This window comes from Elaeis guineensis, chromosome 11, assembly GCF_000442705.2.
Source record: "Elaeis guineensis isolate ETL-2024a chromosome 11, EG11, whole genome shotgun sequence".
In the NCBI taxonomy this organism is placed as follows: domain Eukaryota; kingdom Viridiplantae; phylum Streptophyta; class Magnoliopsida; order Arecales; family Arecaceae; genus Elaeis; species Elaeis guineensis.
In genome coordinates, this window is record NC_026003.2 from 13,003,380 (window position 1) to 13,023,688 (window position 20,309).

A 20,309-nucleotide genomic window follows, 5' to 3' on the forward strand; every position below is an offset into this window, starting at 1 on the left:
TCCAGCAGTGTTTCCAATCTTGATTAGGTTTGCCAACAGGAACCAATGTTCTTGCATGAATTCTGATTTATTCCCTCTTTTTTGTAATTTCTTTTCTTCAATCTCCTGATATGCGAGCATAGTCTGACACTCTTAATGTGCTTTATTTTAGTTCCTTCTTTGTTTTATTACACCTTACATCGGACATCTGGCCTGTGTTTAGAGCTTGTAGAAATTGTAATTCTCTTTAAATCGGAGCAGTATTCATGTACTGGATTTGTTACTTAAGTGGAGTTTTTTTTTTTTTCTTAATTCCCCTGATGCATATATCTCCAATGATCCGTGGCTATCACATTCTTCCTGTGTTCCGCAGGATATGTCGATCATTGCACCCATAACATGTGGTTCTCTCTGTTTAGGTCTGCAAATCTCAATGCAGGTGCTTCATTGCTTTTAACAGTGTAATAACGATTGCTCCCATTTCCTGATTTTTTTTTTTTTTGACTCTGAACACCATGATGCAATATTGTTGAAGAATATATCTATATAAAGATGGAAAATAAAATGTTGCCAATTCATCAGGATTCTTTTCCTCCTTTCTGAAAATATTCCCTAGAGTTCCTATATAAGCCTGATAGCATTACATACATAATCTCATTATTTGTCACAGCTTCTAGGGTAACCTTCTATTAGAAACTTGGAATTCCAAGAAAATAACAAAGAGGCCCATATAAAACTACATCCCTCGTTCCTTTGTGTGCCAATCCTGTTACTACCTACTGTAATCAATTAGATCGGATATCAAACAATGTTGTGATTGTAGGACAAGATTCGAACAATAATCTTGGTAAAAAATGTTCATAGGATGTTACTGATAGGAACTTTGATGCTTGTGTATATTGGCAACAGACTCCGGTTGTTTAACTTGAACCGTACTCAACCAGGTCCTCAAAAACACTGCTTCAAATAACACCATTACCAAGTTAGGTCCTTCACAATGAACAGTGGGCCTGCGAAACCTCTATCATGCTTAAGACAACCTTCGGTTTCTCAAGGGGCACAGAGGATCAGAGTTCTTTCGGAAGGGTGAGCACTCTCCGATTCCCCAACCTTGATGTAATTGTCTTTGAGCTTCACATCGAGGCTTTATATCTTATCCGAAGTTGGAATTAGAAAACCATCTGGCTATGATTCTCAACTCTAAATGAACGTCCTTCCCTGTCACATTACTCCCTCTCACCTGCTGTGACTGGCAATCTCTTCTTGACGAATGGAAAGCCAATAGGCTGGTCAATTAGGGGCCATGGTGCAATAGTAGAGAGACAGAAGTTCTGAAATTCAATTTTAACTTACAAGGATTAACGTATAGTGCATGTAGTTACCTTCTTTAGCTGCTTTTGAAGACATGAAGCACAATTTCAATTTAGATATATGTATTTATAAATAAAATCTTTTTTATAAAAAAGCTTTAAAATTTTACCATTAACCAGCCCCCAGGGAACAAATCCTAGCTCTGCCCCTACTATCCAAAAAGCTAAAGAGGACATTTTAAGACAATGTTTTGCTTAAACATAATTGGAATGTGTCCATTAGCACTATTCCCTGCTTTGATGATAAATAACCTGTGGACTAGCTATCGCTGGACGTGGCCTACTTGACACTGCCATCATGCTACTTGGAGCTGAGGAAGTAGCAACCCCCTTTTCATATATGATTCTAATACTTGTCTCCATTTTTCACTGAAAATCCAACCTCTCAATGTGTTGTTGGCCACCATCCTGCGGTCTTTGGAAGCAAGCGAGTGATTAAGTTTACAATGAAGAAAAGGGTTATGGCCTCAGCACTGCGCTCCTTCAGGTGTTCTTTTATACCTTGTTGAAAGCCAAGCTAGATTTGCAAATCGTTTGTATTCTTAGGAATTGACACGCAAGCCTTGGCCTTGGCTTAGTTCGTATTGCAAAGATGGGAGTCTTATCACCCTTTCATTAAAGGAATGAAGTCTATACATCTAAGGTGTACTTTGGAAAGAGAGGATGGTGCTAAACATCAACTATTCACCCATATGAAGGTGATAGCATTCTCTACCAAAAAAAAAAAAAAAGGTGATAGCATTCAATGATGTGAAGGAGCCAGGATCAAGCTAGCTAGGGCAAACTTGAACTCACCTTTTTTGCAATTGAGTTGATCTTTTCATGCTCGAGCTAGCTTAATCAATTTTAAGCAAAGCGTAAGCTATTCATTAGCATCTTGACAAAATGATATGGTGAGAGCCTATGGTCCATTTGATGCCTGTGTAATCACTTTTTTTCTTGGACCAAATGGTTGTTCTTTTCTTTCTTCTTTTTTTTTTTCGTTTTTTTTTTTTTTTATTTGGTGTACTACCACCTCTACCAAATGATTATGCTTTTGACCAAATGATTGTTCTTTTTCCTCTCTTTTCCTTTTCTGTTGTATTGATACTATTCTTATTGTTTGCAACATGACAAATCATACAGCTACTACTTTTCTTTCTTGATTCTCATCATAAATTCTTTTTTCCTTGATGTTTTGGACTTGATTAGGACCTAATATAGCTCTATTAGGGACAGTGAAAATTAGAAAGACACCCCACTGCCAAAGGTTAATTCAATTTATTGCTCAAGGGTTTGTTTGCAATATTGTAAACGAATGAAGCTGAAATTATATTTTATCGAGTTGCATTTGGTTAGACTTACACCATTTGGAAGATTGTGATAGAAGCTGATACAAGTTTTTTCCTTTTGTTCTTGATTGAATGCAATTCCCCTTTAAATATGTAGTGAGCTTACTGTTCTCTTGATTCTTTTTGTCAGACTACCCCTAAGTTGATTGATGTATAATAATTTATTTGGGGATAATCTTTCAGTTAATTGATAATCTAATTGACTTATGTAAATAATTGTGCCTTGATAATTTTATATTCACCATATTTTTTAATAAGATGTATATTTATCACTAGTTGCCCCAAGACTTAGCAATAACTATTGTTTAATTTAAGTAAATATGTTATTACCTAAAAATTAAAAGCAGAATTTTATCACTTTGTAACATAGAAAAATTAGACCAACATAGAAATAGCACGAATAGCTGTCGTTACATGTTGGTCTTCTTATTTGCTGATTACAAAAACCATAATAATATAAAAGGAAAAAAATAACTAATCTTAGCTGATATATCAAAATTTTTCATGATACTATGGATATAAAAATGTTAATAGCCATTATTTTTTGTTGTAAAATGTTCGATGTTGTGAGAAACCATCATTTTGACTGAAATGCCTCAAAAGAATTATCATATTGTCATACAATAGCAATCATAATATACACCAAGAATGGCAAAAAAGGAAATTTTGGTTGGATTGAATCAAACTGTAATACAAGATTACAATTTTCTTATTTGATCCACTCTAGACTAGCTTGTAGATTTCGGATATATCATAGCCTCCAATCTAAAAACCAACTCCAATACATACGCACACACACTCTCCAAAGATTCCCTTGTCATCCTTCTCTATCCCATAACAACTCCTCAAAATTCCAGTTCTCCAGCCATATTTGGATGATGCCACTGACCTCATACCTTTTAGGTCTTAGTAGCCCATCTATTATCAAATATTAGAGTGGATGAACAAAGAGAGTAGCAAAGCAAACCAACATTCAAAAAAAAAAAAAAAAGAAAAAAAAAAAAGAAAAAAGAAATCAACAGTCTGGAAGGGTAGTTTTATAATTTTATGAAACATGGAGACGAACGCCCCTGTGCAGAGTCAAAACTTTGTGAGACTGCATTACAAAAGCATAAGAAAACAAAAATGATGCTCAAATCCATTAATGAGCAACTTATAAATTGTAGAATATCATAAAAATATACCATGACACAAGCAACGTACATCCACCTAACTACTTGCACCTCCATGACACATAAAGCCCATCGAGGAAACTGAACGCGACGGATGAGCAGTCATGACCGAGTGTGCAAACAAGTCCGCATGAGCATTTTGATCCGAATCCAAACCCAGCTCGATTCAATTATTATTAAATTTAAATTAAATTTGAGTAGTTCAAATAATTTTTTAAGTTAAACCTAAATATCAAGATAAATAATTCAAAATTTATGAATCTACTCAAATTTAAATATATATTTGATAATATTATTTTTATTTATAATATATATTATTATTATTATTAAAAATTAAGATCTGATTTCGAATTCAAATTTGAATTCGAGTATGATTTAATTGATATTTTAATCGAATCAAATTAATTTTAAATTTTATCTATTTTTTATAAAATTAAATTCAAATTTAAAATATTAAAATTTAATCGATTTCGAATTAAATTTTAAATTTTAAATTTAAATATTTTAAAACAAATCAAGTTCAAAATTTATCTATTTGATTTAATTCGACTCAATTGCAACCCTGATTATGGCACTCATCTCATATAAAATTTTTATAATTATATATAATTAGAAAAATAGGCTTCCAATCCTAGCTTTTTTATATATATATATATATATATATATATATATATATATATATATATATATATATTTTTTTTTATTTATATTATTTTTTTTTTTTTTACAGGCAAACGAATTTATTCTCGTGCCTTCGTGTCAGACTCCCCGTTAGGTCTTTAAAAATCAGGTACGTGGCTCCGCTCTCCCATAGTCCCATACCGACCACGTATCATGCCGCTCCCACGTTGCTATAAGTTTCTTTTTTCTTTTTAATTATTTTTCTTGCGTCTGAGCGACACGACATTCCGTTCCGTTTCAGCGACCAGCTTGATTTCACTCGCCATCACTACCAGTCGATAAGGACTGGCACGTAGTTTGAGGTTTCGAACAGCCGCGTAAGCGGACGCGTGGCTGTGGGGCGTGGGGCGTTGGAGGTGGGACCCACTTAAAGTGGAACGGGTTACTTCACCAAGTGTCCTTCTTCCTCACCCATGAACCGTTTCCACGAATTTGTGGACCACCGGACCGAGTCTGGAAACCTTTTTTTTTTTTTTTTTTTTATCTACGCAATTTACGGCAGGGTGGTCACCTACAGCGACAGCTTGCATATTTTGCGAACCATCGCGAAGAACGGTAGATGGACGGCTTGTGATGCACAACATTTCATGGTTCCATCATCTCAACGGTCAGGAGGAAATGCTCTGCCTGTCGCTTGCTCACGGGCTGTTGCTGTCCAGCTGCCCATCACCAGGAGGACAAAAGCTGCTTTTTTAAACGGTGATGCTTTTGTTGAGGTGGATCCGCTGGTTGAACCAATCCAGCAACGCCAGCTGGTGCGCTCCATGCGACACGTACCGATAATTTTGGTTTCAAACTAAATCGTAGGTAAAAGAAAAAAATGTTAAAAACTGCCCAGCTCATACCAAATACCCAAATTTATGATTTCCACGTGGCGATTAATGAAAAGTCCAACCACGCGTAAATCTGGAGAAATTATTGGTTGGAATTAGATTCAAGATGATTGAGGATGATTAATCATGTATTTTATTTTTACTCAAATTTTTTGTTTATAAAAGATTTTAAAATTTTGAATCGTGAGACGATATGGTATTATTTTATTGGAGGGCCTAAAATTCAGAAACAATTCCAACTAATAAATTTTTATATAAAAAATAATTAATTTATTTCTTGCAACATTAATTATTAGGTTATAATCCACATAACTTCTTAGGCACGCTAATCTATTATCTTCGTGTATAGATTTCTCTGTTGATATTGCGTCAAAGAAGGGTGATCAGTTTTTAGAAAGATATAACTCAAATTTTTTAAGATTATATTTGGTAGCCGATAATTTATCTAAATTATTGATAATTTAAAGTAGGTCCACTGAATTGCTGTATTTGATATGCTTTTTGTATGATAATTTATATTGTCTTAGCAACTCAAATTGCTTCCATGAAATAATTTAGATTATCTTGGAGAGAGATAGTTATCTACATTATCATTTTTTTGATAATATTGCAATATAAATTTTGGATAAAATTATCTTTAAAAAAATTACATAAAATTCATCGTCCAATCGTTGCCCCATCCCCCTTCACGTGCGCCCCCCGTCCATGGCTCCTCCATCTCTCTTTGTCTACCCATGATTCCTCAGCCCTTGTCCCCACCATCTCTCCGACTCTTTCTGCTCGTCCCTATCACTTCCATGGCTCTGCATGCACCCACCCCCTCCCCACCCCCCACTCTCTGCGGTTCCCTACATCCATCAGCCTGCCACTTCTTTGTGCTACTATCATAATCACACCACTTTCGTCACTTCTCATCCGAGAAATAGAAGAGCACCATGACAAAATTAAATAGTGATAATCTATCTTGAAGACAATCCATGTTACTTTCCAAGATTGTCTGATATGCACTAAATGCAACCTAAAATATTGATTTCCTATAGGTAGAGGTGCAAATGGGTCCGGTCGGATCAAGTCATGATGGACTCTAATTTGATCCAATTTCTTGATCGGGTCTAAATATTGGACACAAACTTAGTCCAATAAAAAATTAGATTGGATCGAGTTGAGTCCATGATCAAATTTTTTGACTCAACGAGTCATTTGGATTATGTTAGATCTATATATAACTCAGCCCCGATCCATAAAATATATGTCCGATTCGAGTCCGGATCTAGACTGATTCAGATCTGAGTTATAAATAACAAGATCAATAAGGAGAAAATATATAAATAATCTTATTTATAGTACAAATTTTGATCCTAATATATGAGACTATTAGAGCCTCTATGTTCTACACTGCCCATCCAAAAATCCAAAAAGTCTAATCATATTTTCTTCATGATTGTCCCTGATTTGGTTAATCCAAATTTAAAATATTTTAATAAAATTTTAAAAATAAATATTTAAAAATCAATAGAATATATTTAAAAAAATAAAAGATATTAATACAGATTGATCAAAATTAATATTCATGTAGTACAGGAACAAAGAGAGATGAAGGATAAATCCAGATTGGGCCAGTTTGGTTCGTATTATTTATTTCAAGATCCAAATCAACTCAAAAATTTACACAGATATATTAATCATATCGTATCAAAATTTAATAAATTTGAATTTGATCTAAATGGAATGAATCTAATTTTAAAAATCGGTCCGGATCCATATTTTTTTTTAAACAGCTCAGATCGGACTTATATGAGTTGGATCGGATTGGGTGTCAATCCGACCCATTTGCAGCTTTCCAAGGCTTCGGGTATCCATGTTCAAAGCTCTGCATCTCCTGCCACCTATTGACGTCGATCAGGAGAAATTATTGCATGCATCAGGTGCCACTGAAGAGGATATGCACGGTGCAGAGCACGCGATCGGGAATTGGTGAAATAGAAGCGTGGCGTCTTATCCACCGTGGGATTTGACGCGGTCCAATTGCGCCTGGTGCATGCAATGGGGAGGCGTAGACCCAGAGGACCAGTCCAAATCCGAGAGCACTTAAGGCATCCATTAAATTGTTTAATACAAGAGGTAATGTGGCGAATCATTACCGGACTGGTCCACTGGTCCATCCAGTTTTTTATTTTTTTGACTGTTCCACTGGTCCATCTATTTTTTTTTTTTTGGTTAAAGGCTCCATCTAGTTATTATACCCTTCGTCCTCTTCCCCTCCTTTTTCCCTCTCACCACCTTTCTCTCTCTTCATTTGTTTATAATGGTTGTACCTTCACAAAAAAGGAGGACACGCGTTCTTACGACTGCAATCTTTTTTTTTTACTTTATTTCCGTCCCAAATCCCAATACCCATCTCTTTTCCATCCTCTACCAGCCATCCTATTGGCGTTTTTTTTTTTTTTGTAAAAATCCATCCTAGTGTCGTTGAAACTGGGCAGCAGCATTATTTTACTTCTCCATGGATTCTCTCCGGCGATCGCTCAAATCCCACGGATCCCACAAGTGCTCCTCCCGGACCTTCCCCTCCTCCGAGCAGGAGAAGCAGCCCATGCTCTTCGAGGAGCCGCCCAACGACGGCCACCGCCGGGAGGTCGTCGTCAAGATCGATGGCGCCACCCGTGACGCCTTTGACCAACCCTCCTCCATCCCCACTACAAACATTAACAACAACAACAACAACAACAACAACAACAGTAATAATAATAGCAAGGTCTGGAGGGAATCCAGCTACGAATTCTGGAAGCCGGAACCCGGCGGCGGATCGCGAGACGGCGGACGCAGCGGCGCCGGATTCAGCTTTCCGAACCAGGACCGGCCGATGACGGAGATCAGTGAGGACCCGCCGTCGCGGCTTATAAGCTCGTTCCTCCGCAAGCAGCGCGCCTCCGGAGTCGATGTGGCCCTCGACATGGACCTCGAGATGGAGGAGCTCAAGAAGCCGTCCTCCAATGGTTCCAAGGAGTTCCGCGTCGCCTTCCAAAACCCCTCCGCCGACCCCCCCTCCCGCAGCTCCTACCGGTCCCGCTCCTCCTCTGACGACGACGACGACGACGACGGCGGCGGCGGCCCCCGCCGCCTCAATGCCTCCCCCAGCCCCACCGCCCGCGACCCCGCCGCCGGCGAGGTTCTCCACTGCACCTCCAACGCCTCCTTCGTCCCCTCCACCACCCTTCTCCGCGTCAAGACCCGCTCCCGCCTCATGGACCCACCTCCCCCGGTGGCCGCCGCCGCCGCCGAAGACGACAAGAAGTCCGGCCGGCTCCCTCGTTCCGGCCAGCCCAAGTCCGGCATCGTCAAGTCCGGCCTTCTTGGCAAGTCCCGGCAGACGGCCTACGAGGAGGACGACGAGGACCCCTTCATCGACGAGGACATCCCCGACGAGTTCAAGCGCGCAAAATTTGATTTCCTCACCATCCTCCAGTGGGTAAGCCTTATACTCATCATCGCCGCCCTCGCCTGCAGCCTCTCCATCCCCGTCCTCGAGCGGCAGACCGTCTGGAGCCTCCACCTCTGGAAGTGGGAGTTCCTCGTCTTCGTGCTCATCTGCGGCCGCCTCGTCTCCGGCTGGTTCATTCGAATTCTCGTCTTCTTTATCGAGCGCAACTTCATCCTCCGCAAGCGTGTACTCTACTTCGTCTACGGCGTCCGGAAGGCGGTTCAGAATTGTCTCTGGCTGGGCCTCGTCCTCGTATCCTGGCACTACATTTTCGACAAGAAGGTGGAGCGCGAGACCAAGAGCAAGACCCTTCCCTATGTCACCAAGGTGCTCTTTTGTCTCCTAGTCGTCTGTGTCTTCCGCCTCATCAAGACACTGCTCGTCAAGGTCCTGGCATCGTCGTTCCATGTGAGCACCTACTTCGACCGCATCCATGAAGCGCTTTTCAATCAGTATGTGATCGAGACGCTCTCCGGGCCGCCGCTGGTGGAGATCCAGAGGACGCAGGATGAGGAAGACCGGATGATGGCCGAGGTCCAGAAGCTCCAGAACGCAGGCGCCACTATACCAAGCGAGCTTCGGGCGGCTGCGATGCCAAGCAAGAGTGGGCGGGTGATTGGGAGTGGGGGCAGCGGCCATGGAGGGATGCGGAAGAGCATGCAGATGGGGAAGAGCATCAGGATTTCAGGACCGGTTTCTGCGAAAGATGCTGGCCGGCAGCAGCAGGAGGGGATCACAATTGACCAGCTTCACAAACTGAACCAGAAGAACATTTCGGCTTGGAATATGAAGAGGCTGATGAGGATTGTGAGGAATGGGACGCTGATGACGCTCGATGAGCAGGCAGCACAGGAAAGAGGGATGGACGAAACAGCCATACAGATACAGAGCGAGTATGAGGCAAAGGCTGCTGCCAAGAAGATCTTCAATAATGTGGCCAAGCCTAGGGAGAAGTAAGTCATTGCTTTACTTCTTAATTTGGTTGTCGCTTTATTAAGAATCTCTGTGCACTTTGCTGTTATGCTGTCCTTTTCCATCTAGTTTCTCTGCTTGTTCATGAAAAATTAAAGGAATAGTGGTAGTAAAAAATGTTTTCAGTCCATTAAAAAGAAACTGCTTTTTCTCAATTCCTAGAAACTTGGTAAGGAAATTGCCAACTCCATCTTCATGCATTGCATCTGATATGTTCTGCCTTCTTCCAAACAATGTTGTGGTTCACTGGTGTGTTCTATACTGATGAATATGAGGCCACGTTGCGAGAAACTGTCTTTACAGGCTTCAAAAAAAAACAATATGCATACATCCTTACTTATTTAACTAGCACCATGATGAGCTGCAAAATGGTAACTTCCTGAGTTATTAATTAGATGTTTTTCATTTTGCTTTGTGTTCTTTTATTATTAAATATTTGATAGGCTAATACAGGATGCAACAAAACAATGCAAATGACATAGACAATAAGCCTTTTCCATATATGTTGGCTTGGAGTAGTTGTTCCTACTTAGCCATTGTTTCATGGTGAAGGTATTCTTCTCTGGATACCAACTTCTTCTTTATGGCATTTTAATGTGATTTAAGACCCTTCTTTCTGGTCCTATATTTGGTGTAGAAAGTGAGCAATCATATGAGACTAAACAATTTCCCTTTGCTCCAATATTTATTGGTGCTACACTAGTTTCTTTCTTTACTATATTCTTCTTGCCCAGTCGTTATTTTATCACGAAATATCCACCATACCATTTCTTTCATTGTCCATTTCCTTGATCAATGCATCGTATTTTCACCTAAAATGTTTATATAATATTTTCCTTTAGAGCTCAGTCATTGGAACTTTATTTCCCTTAGTTCTAATTTCTTGCTTGACTTATTGAAGTGGAATGCTGCTTCATTCATTCTTGTGTTTATTAATTCAGTGTTCTGACCATGTGTAATCAACTCAGCAACTAGTGCCTACCTATCATTTCCAAAAATTAATGATTTTTGCATACAACTTTTACAAGACATTAAGTTCTTTTTTTTTTTGTTTTGTTTTGTTTTTTTTTGTTGTTGTTGTGTGTGTGTGTGTGTGTGTTTGGGGGGGGGGGGGGGGGGGGGGGGGCGACACTGCCTTGCAAGCTATAAAGTTGTGGCCTTTGAAAGCAATAAATCTTAGGTTCCAAAAGCTCTAAAGATTTTACAAACAATTATGAGAAACAAAAGTATTTTCATCATAAATGATATTCTGTCTAGTTCATTTTCTTCTTCTGTTTCTGGAAGCAAAAATAGAAAACAAAACCAATAACAAATGGTCCTGTAGTGTTTGATTTTTTGTATCTCAATTTAGTTTCTTACAATAAAACCAGAAATATTCTGCTACTTGCTGAAGATTCCAATAATTGATAATAAATCTGCATTCTGCAGGTGATGAACTTGGGCCTCAGGTTAATCAAAAATAAAACAAAATTTTAAAAACAAGATCCAGACAAAGGTAGAAAAGGGAAACAGATTCCTCAAATTTCTGCCTATGTGAATTTTACATCACTCTATATTGTAAAACTAGAACCTGCAAATAAAATCGTCTTTCCTTAAACAACAGTCAAGATTAAAGAAAGGCCTGGGAGAACACACTTTAAGAAAGGATGGATTGATTTTTTAAATGACTGGCCCCTTTTTCTTGAATTTTCTTCTATGTTTGTTTTTCTGTATTTTGCTCCTCTTTCCTTAATGTTATCTCTCTTGTTTCCCTCTCTTTCTCCTTTTTTTTCATCTTTTTAGCTGCCTGATCAGAGGAATGGCACTTATGGGTTGCAAGTCCGTACTCTGCCTCTCTTTCTAAGTTGGTGGATCATCAAGTTACTCTAACTGGCCACTCAGATTTCTGATGTCAATAAGCTGATGCTGACTAGGATAGGTTTTGGATGAAAGAGAGAGTATTGTGAGGTATAATCTCAGCCTTTTGAGCAAAGAGGGCCTAAGAATTTATACAAATATTATTGGTAACTCAAAATTACTCTGGAAAGGCCCTTAAACTCCTAAAATAACTTGGAGAAAAACAAACAGAGCTAAAATTAGAGCCTATAATGCCCATGTTGGCCTGCTTTCCATCCGATGATGTGATCTTCTTATTGAGTTGCATGAAAAGGTAATGAGTGCTCATAACCAGAGAGATGAAATCAAGAGAGAAGACAGAGAAATGTGAGAATTAAGATCTTAGAGGCAATTTTGGTCTCCACCTGATAAAGTTAGATCATTTAAATGATAATATCTAAAATCTGATTAAAGAGGATATATTTTCAGTTGAGTTCCAGTGAAGCTGGCATTCACTATAATCACCTATGGCTTTTTTCTTATATTAAATCCTTATGTTAATTGATATCTTGCCATCTAGCATATTTCAACTAGTGATTTTGCAATGTTGTCTCATTTCAGTATTCACCTTTTCTAGCTGACATCTTTGTCATCAGTTCACGTTGTCAGTCTTTGCTTAACTCCGACCGCTGGCCTTTTTGGCTCATGGTTTCATTGCCATGGTCACCATTACAATGATGATCTCTGCCATCAGAATTATAGTATATGAGGTTTCATTCCTTAGGTCCTGCTATATATTGCTTTCTTGGTCATTGATGTGAAGTTTTTTTTTTTTCTTTTTTGAGAGACATTAATGTGGAGTTATTTAAAATTTATTTATTGTTATATGCATATGGGGTCATCAGAATTATAGTATAAGGTTTCATTCAAAATTATAGGATGAAAACTAATTAGTAACTAGAATATGAATGCATGGAAAAAATAGAAAAATAATCAAGAAAATACAAAATGGGAGATGCTTTGTCGCCTAGGTTCAAGACTTGGCACTTTTGCGTCCCTATTATTATGTTTATAAACATGAAGTTATATTTATTTGTTCATTTATGAGTTTGTAGATGTAGTATATTGTGGTTGAGCCAAGGTCTATGTACAAGTTCAAAAGGCTGTCCCCAAGATGACTCATGCCAGCCCATTGCATCAAAATTATGTATGATGATTTATTCATTATACAAATTGGTACATGTATTATGTCAAGAGTACACACCCTCTATGTGATGACATTCGTCATTGTGTAGCCAGTGCAATCCCCCCTTCTTTTTTTTTTTTGGAGGAGAGGGCAGGAGTTGATGCTAAGGATGGCAATTTTAGCCAATCCATTGGGTATCTGACCCGACCTGAGCTGATCCAAATGGGGTGAGTTTTATTTGATCTGACTAAAATCTGGGACGGATATGGGTTTCAGATAAAATATTCGAAGTTAGTTTGGATCAGGTATGGCTAATGATATTCCCTACCTTGAACTTGACCAGATGCAACCTTAATCTAAATCCTCCTTTTCAAAGGTACAATTATTTTATAATGTTTGTATGATGAATTTCTTATCCAATCCAACCTGACCCTCACCACTACTTGACATGACTTAATCTGACCCGAGGTGGGCAATAGGTATTGGGGTTTTTAGTTGCAAGGCGGATATAGGTATTGGCCAACCCCATCTGTTGCCATCCCTAGTTGATGCCTTTTGGAATGTGAAAATCCATATACTTGTACCCCAAGTTTCATCACCCATGCTATCATGGTCGAAAATTTGGTGGTGAGTATAGAATTTATTATAGTACACATGACTATTGAAGATAATCTTCATTTTTAAGTATCCCTTGGGATATTTAAGTTCTTATAATTTCCTCATATGGTTCCTAACATTTTAAAAATGGAAGAAAATGTAATGTAAATGTTCTTCACATGGCACTGGTAGACACTTTTCTAGCATCTTTCCTAGTAATAGTTTATTCCTTTTCTTATCTGGCAGCCATCTGTTAATTCATCAATAACATGGTTGATGTGTAATTTTCAGGTATATCTATTTGGAGGACCTTATGCGATTCATGAGGGAAGATGAAGCTCTGAAGACAATGAGCTTTTTTGAAGGAGCTCAAGAAAAACAAAGGGTTAGCAGGAAGTCTCTCAAGAATTGGGTGGTAATGATATCTTCCTATCGTGCTTAACAAGATCTTAGTACATTAAATGTTCTTGAGACTTGGCATAGATTCTGTAAAATTTTGTTGCCTGGACCGCAGATTAATGCATTCAGAGAACGCAGAGCCCTTTCTTTGACACTGAATGACACGAAAACTGCAGTGAACAAGCTCCACCAAATGGCAAATGTAGTTGTAGGCATCATCGTATTTGCTCTCTGGCTACTTATTCTGGGCCTTGCAACCACCCATTTCTTTTATCTCATTAGTTCTCAGGTTTTATTGGCGGTATTTATTTTTGGTAACACTTTGAAGACAGTATTTGAAGCTATCATTTTCTTGTTTGTGATGCACCCCTTTGATGTTGGTGATCGTTGTGAAGTGGATGGTGTTCAGGTAAAAAAGCACCAAATTGGTCATGTTTTCTGGTGGCTTTGTTTCAATTCTTATACATGAGTTACTGAAATTTATTTTTCTAATTTTCAGTTGGTTGTTGAGGAGATGAATATATTGACAACAATTTTTTTGAGGTATGACAACCAGAAGATAATTTATCCGAACAGTGTACTGGCTACCAAATTCATTGGCAATTTCTATCGAAGCCCAGATATGGGGGAGGCAATTGACTTCTGTGTTCATGTTGCAACTCCGGTGGAGAAACTCGCTATAATGAGGGAAAGGATAATAGGGTAAGAATAAGAGTCAACACTTCTCTGACCTAAAATATTGAGCTGAGTGCTGTCAGTTACTAATGTTTATGAGCATATCCTCTGTCACTTCTATTCTTCCTGTAGAAGTAGAAGCAAAAAGGAAACTAGTGAGAAACGAGGAAAAAAGTGAATATAACATTTCAATCCGGAAAATCTATAACTCACTTGTCTGAAACGTGAAATTGCGGTCCGAATAACATAATTTATTTTGGATGCTTGTAATGTCATCCCTGCTATTTTGTTAGAGAACTTACACCGACAGATGTTGAGTAAACGAAATCTGAACTGCATAATCAACCTTCTAAGTAAGCAGTAGCCTTAGTTCCAAATCGACTTTTCACTGCTGATCATGACTTATGCAATATAAACACATCAGTTGCATTACTTGATTAAATTGATCCATGATACCCATAACATTCCTTCGTAGCTTGTTTTTTCTCCTCCTTGCTAGTGCATAAATTCTTTTCATCCATTCCTGATGCAGTAAATTGCTCCATATTATTTTTCAATTGTGTGAATAAGAAGAATATCCTCAAAGTGGTAGAAACATACAAGCTTTAGTAAAATATGATGCCAATGGTGCAATCAAGCTCCAAAAGACTTTAATTAGAAAGATAATTTTGAAGATAATAGGGGAAAAGAAAGAGCAGTAAAAATATGAAAATCATGATTATATATAACACATCTAGAGCTTAAACAATGAAATTGTTATTCAAGATAAACTACTTTTGTTTCATTTGAATAACAATTCCATTTTTAACTAGTTTTGCTCCACAGTGGACCCCATATTTGGTGGGGAAAAAACTTGGATGATGTTGATGATGATGATGATTCAAATTAATATTATTTTATTATGCTTACGGCCATATCCATGATATTTATGTAAAGATTTTTTTTATATTGAAGAAGTTGAAAGCCTCGAAGTAATTTAGACCGCCAGATTAGTAGATAGAATCTTTAACTTTTTTGTTAACCAAAAACAACCTGAACTACCTGAGTTGACCAACAGTAGTCTCTTAAGAAAATAAATTAGTGAAAATAAAATGGATCCTCTTATGGATGAAAGTTGATCTTTGATTTTTTTTTTTTCCAACTCAACTTCTTGTTCAAGTTCTTTCAAAAGCTTTACTTGTCAGCACCTCCAATTTGTCAATATATAATTTTATTGATTACGTGCTTTCTTTGATTTTGATAATTTTGAATGTATAGTAAGGTTTGCCGTACTAGTCGATATTGGTGCATATCGACTTTGTATCGAACTAATATGCAGTATAGAGGGCATATGGACACTTGGTATGTTGAAGCAGCCTCCATACTAGGTAATATCAGCATTATAATAGGATGATATTGGTACAGGATCTGATATCGAGACGACGAACCTTGATGTATACTCTTGATAACTTAATTTTCTTCATATCACCTTGCATGATGCGTGCTCTTCGCTATCAGATAGCATAGGCTTTTCCTTTCAATGGAATCTCTAATATCCTAATGTTTATACTTGGTACCATGTACCTTCTATCGTAGCATTGCCTTTGCCACTTATCATGTCCAACCTGTTTCCAATGCATGATCATCCAAATTGGTGTTGTTAATGCTGCCTTGAAATCTTAGTAGTTTTAAGACCTGATACTCATGCATTATCTTCTCATCAATTCTGTTAGATATTTTTATGAGCATGTAAGTTGGTTGTGGACACTAAATAAGTCATGTGCACTCTTGTTGGGTCAACGTTTCAGGAATCGGTACTGAGACTCATATCGGTTCCTGCTCAGTATGGTACTGTACCGATTCGTACCAATATTAAAAAAATCAAAAAAAAATTCATTCACCATCACTAAAAAAAAAAATCATGCTGAATTGTACTGAATTGGATCCGTACCACATCAACAGGACTGAACAGTCCGGTTTCGAGCGGTTCGGGCCGAAATCGTACCGAACCGACTAGTATGGTGTGGTTTGGGCCATGTACCAAAAAATCGGCTTGAATTAGATCGGTTCTTCGTTGGTACGGTATGGGGTGTACTGGCCGGTTTGGACTGGTACGGAATACCATGCGCTGTGTGCTAACACACTCATTTGGGTGAGTCTTTTAATTATGTGCTTCATGGAAGGATATTTTCATGCTTCACTTGCTTCTAAAGTTCCAATACAACAGCATTTATTATTATTAGTATTGTCATCATCAGGTAATTTGACAGCAGGGATAGAATAATTTTGATCAATACGATAGAAAGCAAGTATTACTTGCCTAAAGTTGCAACAAAGTGATATACTGAACCACCAAATCTGGTAATAGGTATCAAGGCTTACCTCCTTAAAGGTGGGCTCGGAATTTCAAATCATGAAGAGTCGGAGATATCTATGTTTTATTAGCTCTCCAACAAATTGGAACTATGATTTTTGTTCTACATGAAAATGGCACGAGAAGTGATACTGGGATGTATTTAGGGAGAGAAGAAAGAGCATAACAAATTAGAGTTTATATCGAACAAAATAGAGAAAACAATTTTATATTTTATGATAAAAGTTATTGTAAGGACCCAAGCATATGTTTCGTCCCATATTGGATATATATAGGATAGATCTTGGGTACTTGTATAGGGTCAAGAAACTTAAATAATATTTTTCGGCTAACTTTTTTTGATAAGGTTCTGAGTTGGCATCAAAGCATACTCAGTCCATAGTTTAGTTTTGTGGACGAGGGGATTTTCTGCACGGGTTCATTTGGGCTAACCACAAGTTGATCGTAGTGTTCGTGAATGGATTTATAGTGTTCGTGATTGGATTTGAATGGATTTGGACCTTAGCCCGATGAAGATGCTAGGATTTAAACATGGGGAGTATGTAAGGATACATGCGAGCATATATTTAGTTCTACATTGGCTATGTACTAGGTAGATCTTGGGTACTTATATAGGGCAAGAATACAAATAATACTTTTCAGCTGGCCTTTATGGGTGACGTTCTGAGTTGTGATAGCTACTTTAATCATGAGAATTGTGTTAACTAGACTTTTGCATCCACCTTGAAGAATCCATGTTGGAACATCTCCATGAGTCAGAAATGCTTGGAGTTTTACATAGTTATTGATTTGTTATTTGCAAATTTTATAAATCAGTAAGGAATTCAATGGAGAAGTCACGTTTCCTTTTGTCATGTCAGAAACTTCATTACGTGTCCAAATCCAATTCTCACATCCTTGTGCATGCAATACTGCATCAAACCCTAAAACCAACCTAATAATTTACTAAATGATAGTTGGACCACTAAGATTTACCTACTTCAGGGTCAACTCAATACTTTGCTTAGAATTCCTTTAGTAACCAACTGTTAGTATTAGTCAATATGGCCCCATCATCTGTGTTGTTTTTATTTGTTTTTTTATTTATCAATCTATTTATTTATTTATTTATTTTATGGACTTATTTTTTAAAATTTCATAATATTATGTTGCCTATGGATGCTTCCAATCTTGGTTTGGTCCTTCTTCCAATCTTGATATTGTTAATTGAAGTCATGTTTTTCATATTGTCAATTTACAAACTTATGGATTTTATTATTAATTAAGATAAGTTGCTTCATGCTTTTAACCACCACCTTAAAAAATTGTCAAGCTATTTTTGCATGTAGTGTACTGCTCATATTCAATAGTGTTTTAGGAATTAGGACAATTAATTATTTTGGTTGGTAGATTAAAAGATTCCTCAATTGAATGCGTTCTCTCTTACCAGTGGTCACCGTAAACATAACAAGTAAATGATGTCTGTTTGATGATCGTTTTATGAAATTTTCAGTCACATCGCTGTGAAAGTTCACATCCTGTTAGTAACCTATTACTGTCTTGCTCTACTTTGAAACTGTCTTGCTATACCTGATGTCAAAATCCATTCTATCATCTGAACTGGAATTTTTATTATCTGGTAAGAGGTTCAAATTTTGTCAGACAGATTGCTTGTTTCTTACAATGAATTGTCTTATGTTAATAAGATAACAGATCGCATGTATAACTATTCTCAGAAGCATGGCGTCTACTTTTTCTTTGAAACTTTGTTTTGTTATACCTGATGTCAACATCCATAATGTTATCAGAATCAGAAATGTAAATATCTGGTAAGACGTTCAATTTTTGGTCAGGCGCAGATTGCTGGTTTCTTACACGAATAATTGTCTTGTGTTCATATGCATGTCTGAGTATTTTCATATGCATGAGCCGTAAATGTCATTCTATGCAATCTGGGCCTCTTTTATGATGATTGTTATGAATTAATACAAACTCTTTTTACAGTTATTATCACTGTAATCATCTTTAGTTCATCTACTCTGAATATATGGTGTAATCAGGCTTCAACCAGGGGCAGAAGAAGATCCATTGTTTTGCCCCGGAAAAAAAAAAAAAAAAAAGATAAACAGGAAAGACATGGGCCTATTTGGTTATCTGTGAATTTTCGTCACACATAATGATGAAGATTTGCTGTAGAAGTGGTTTTGTCAAAACACTTGCGGAGAAGTCTGCTGCATAACATCCTTTTTTCCCCCAAAGGTTTATGACCCATGAGTTCATGCAAAATGAGTTCTATGGAAAGGGTCACTTATTTTATGTTTACATAAATCTACTTTACTAAAATTTGACAACCAGACAGCCTAAGAAATTGCCTGTCCTTAATCTTGTTGCTTTAACCTGAAACTTTTCTTGGTCAACCTTGTTGTCTATTATGGTTGAAAACGTAAATTTATGTAACTGACTTGGGTGATATTTCTCCTTCAACTGTTGCAGATACATGGTGAATAAAAATGAACACTGGTACCCTGATCCTTCAGTTGTTCTCAGGGATGTGGATGACATGAACAGATTGAAAATATCAATCTGGATGCGTCAACGCATCAATTTTCAAGATATGGGGCTCAGGTGGGCAAGGAGAGAGCTTGTGCTTGAGGAGTTGATCAGAATCTTGAGAGAACTGGACATCGAATACCGGATGTTGCCTCTTGATGTGAATGTCCGTGACATGCCTGCTGTTGCCTCCACACGTGTACCGTCCACCTGGTCAACTTGCAACTGATCCTGTGATTGAAGTTGTTTATCTCTGACTTAGATGTTATCCAAACTTGGGAAGGAGTACCGCAGCCAGAAGAGGGGATTAGGTTGGTAATGTGTTTCTCCTTTCCAGTATATGGCTTTGGCTTCTCAATTTTCCTTCTCCCCAAAGTTCTGGTATCACATGTTTAAATAGCACTAATTAAGTGTGTAGATCAGCCTATTTGCATGGAGAGCCATTATATATGATGAGCTTGTTATTTGTAATTGTAGTTTTAGATGCAACATCAAGTGTTTAATGTGCTTATAAACATTTTTGTCACTTATGGTAATCTCTCTAGTAGCAAACACGAAGTATGAGGTGTTACTTTGATTTTGCCCATCGTGCATCATGTTTCTTGGGTGTTTGTAGCCTTTGTTTTCTTTCTCTTTTCCCTCTTTATTGTGTGGAGAGGGATTGGCATCCAGAACTGACAACATGGAAGAAACTAGAGTGAGTCTCTGTGTCATTTTTTCCATCAGAGCCGGTGGGCATCAGAGCCACTTATCGGCTCCCCGTCCACTGCCACTGTTTCAAGCACCTCATCAACTTTTATAATTGAGAAATTTTTTGTGCACCACGGGTGGTGCGTGATGATTGGCTCATGTATGGGGTAGGGGTGCGGCACGCAAAAAAAAAAAAAAAAATATTTGCTTTCGACTCCACATGGGCCAATCATCGAAGATGGGCGC

The 20,309-nt window shown here is 37.8% G+C and overlaps 1 protein-coding gene across 1 annotated transcript; it reads left to right on the top strand.

Moving 5' to 3' along the window:
* Positions 1 to 7,696: 7,696 nt before the first annotated feature.
* Positions 7,697 to 19,950, top strand: LOC105061211 (mechanosensitive ion channel protein 6-like). The gene is made up of 5 exons (XM_010945195.4): positions 7,697 to 9,800; positions 13,709 to 13,832; positions 13,932 to 14,225; positions 14,316 to 14,518; positions 19,317 to 19,950. Exons 1-5 carry the CDS (start codon positions 7,870 to 7,872, stop codon positions 19,600 to 19,602), a joined length of 2,838 nt encoding a protein of 945 aa, XP_010943497.4. The 5' UTR covers positions 7,697 to 7,869; the 3' UTR covers positions 19,603 to 19,950.
* Positions 19,951 to 20,309: the final 359 nt, after the last annotated feature.

What these genes read in the sequence shown, in the direction of transcription:
- LOC105061211 (XM_010945195.4), top strand. Translation starts at nt 7,870, where the DNA reads ATGGATTCTCTCCGGCGATCGCTCAAATCCCACGGATCCCACAAGTGC. An exon ending in GTGAAGTGGATGGTGTTCAG is followed by an intron (nt 14,226 to 14,315) that starts GTAAAAAAGCAC and finishes TCTAATTTTCAG; the next exon opens with TTGGTTGTTGAGGAGATGAA. An exon ending in ATGAGGGAAAGGATAATAGG is followed by an intron (nt 14,519 to 19,316) that starts GTAAGAATAAGA and finishes CAACTGTTGCAG; the next exon opens with ATACATGGTGAATAAAAATG.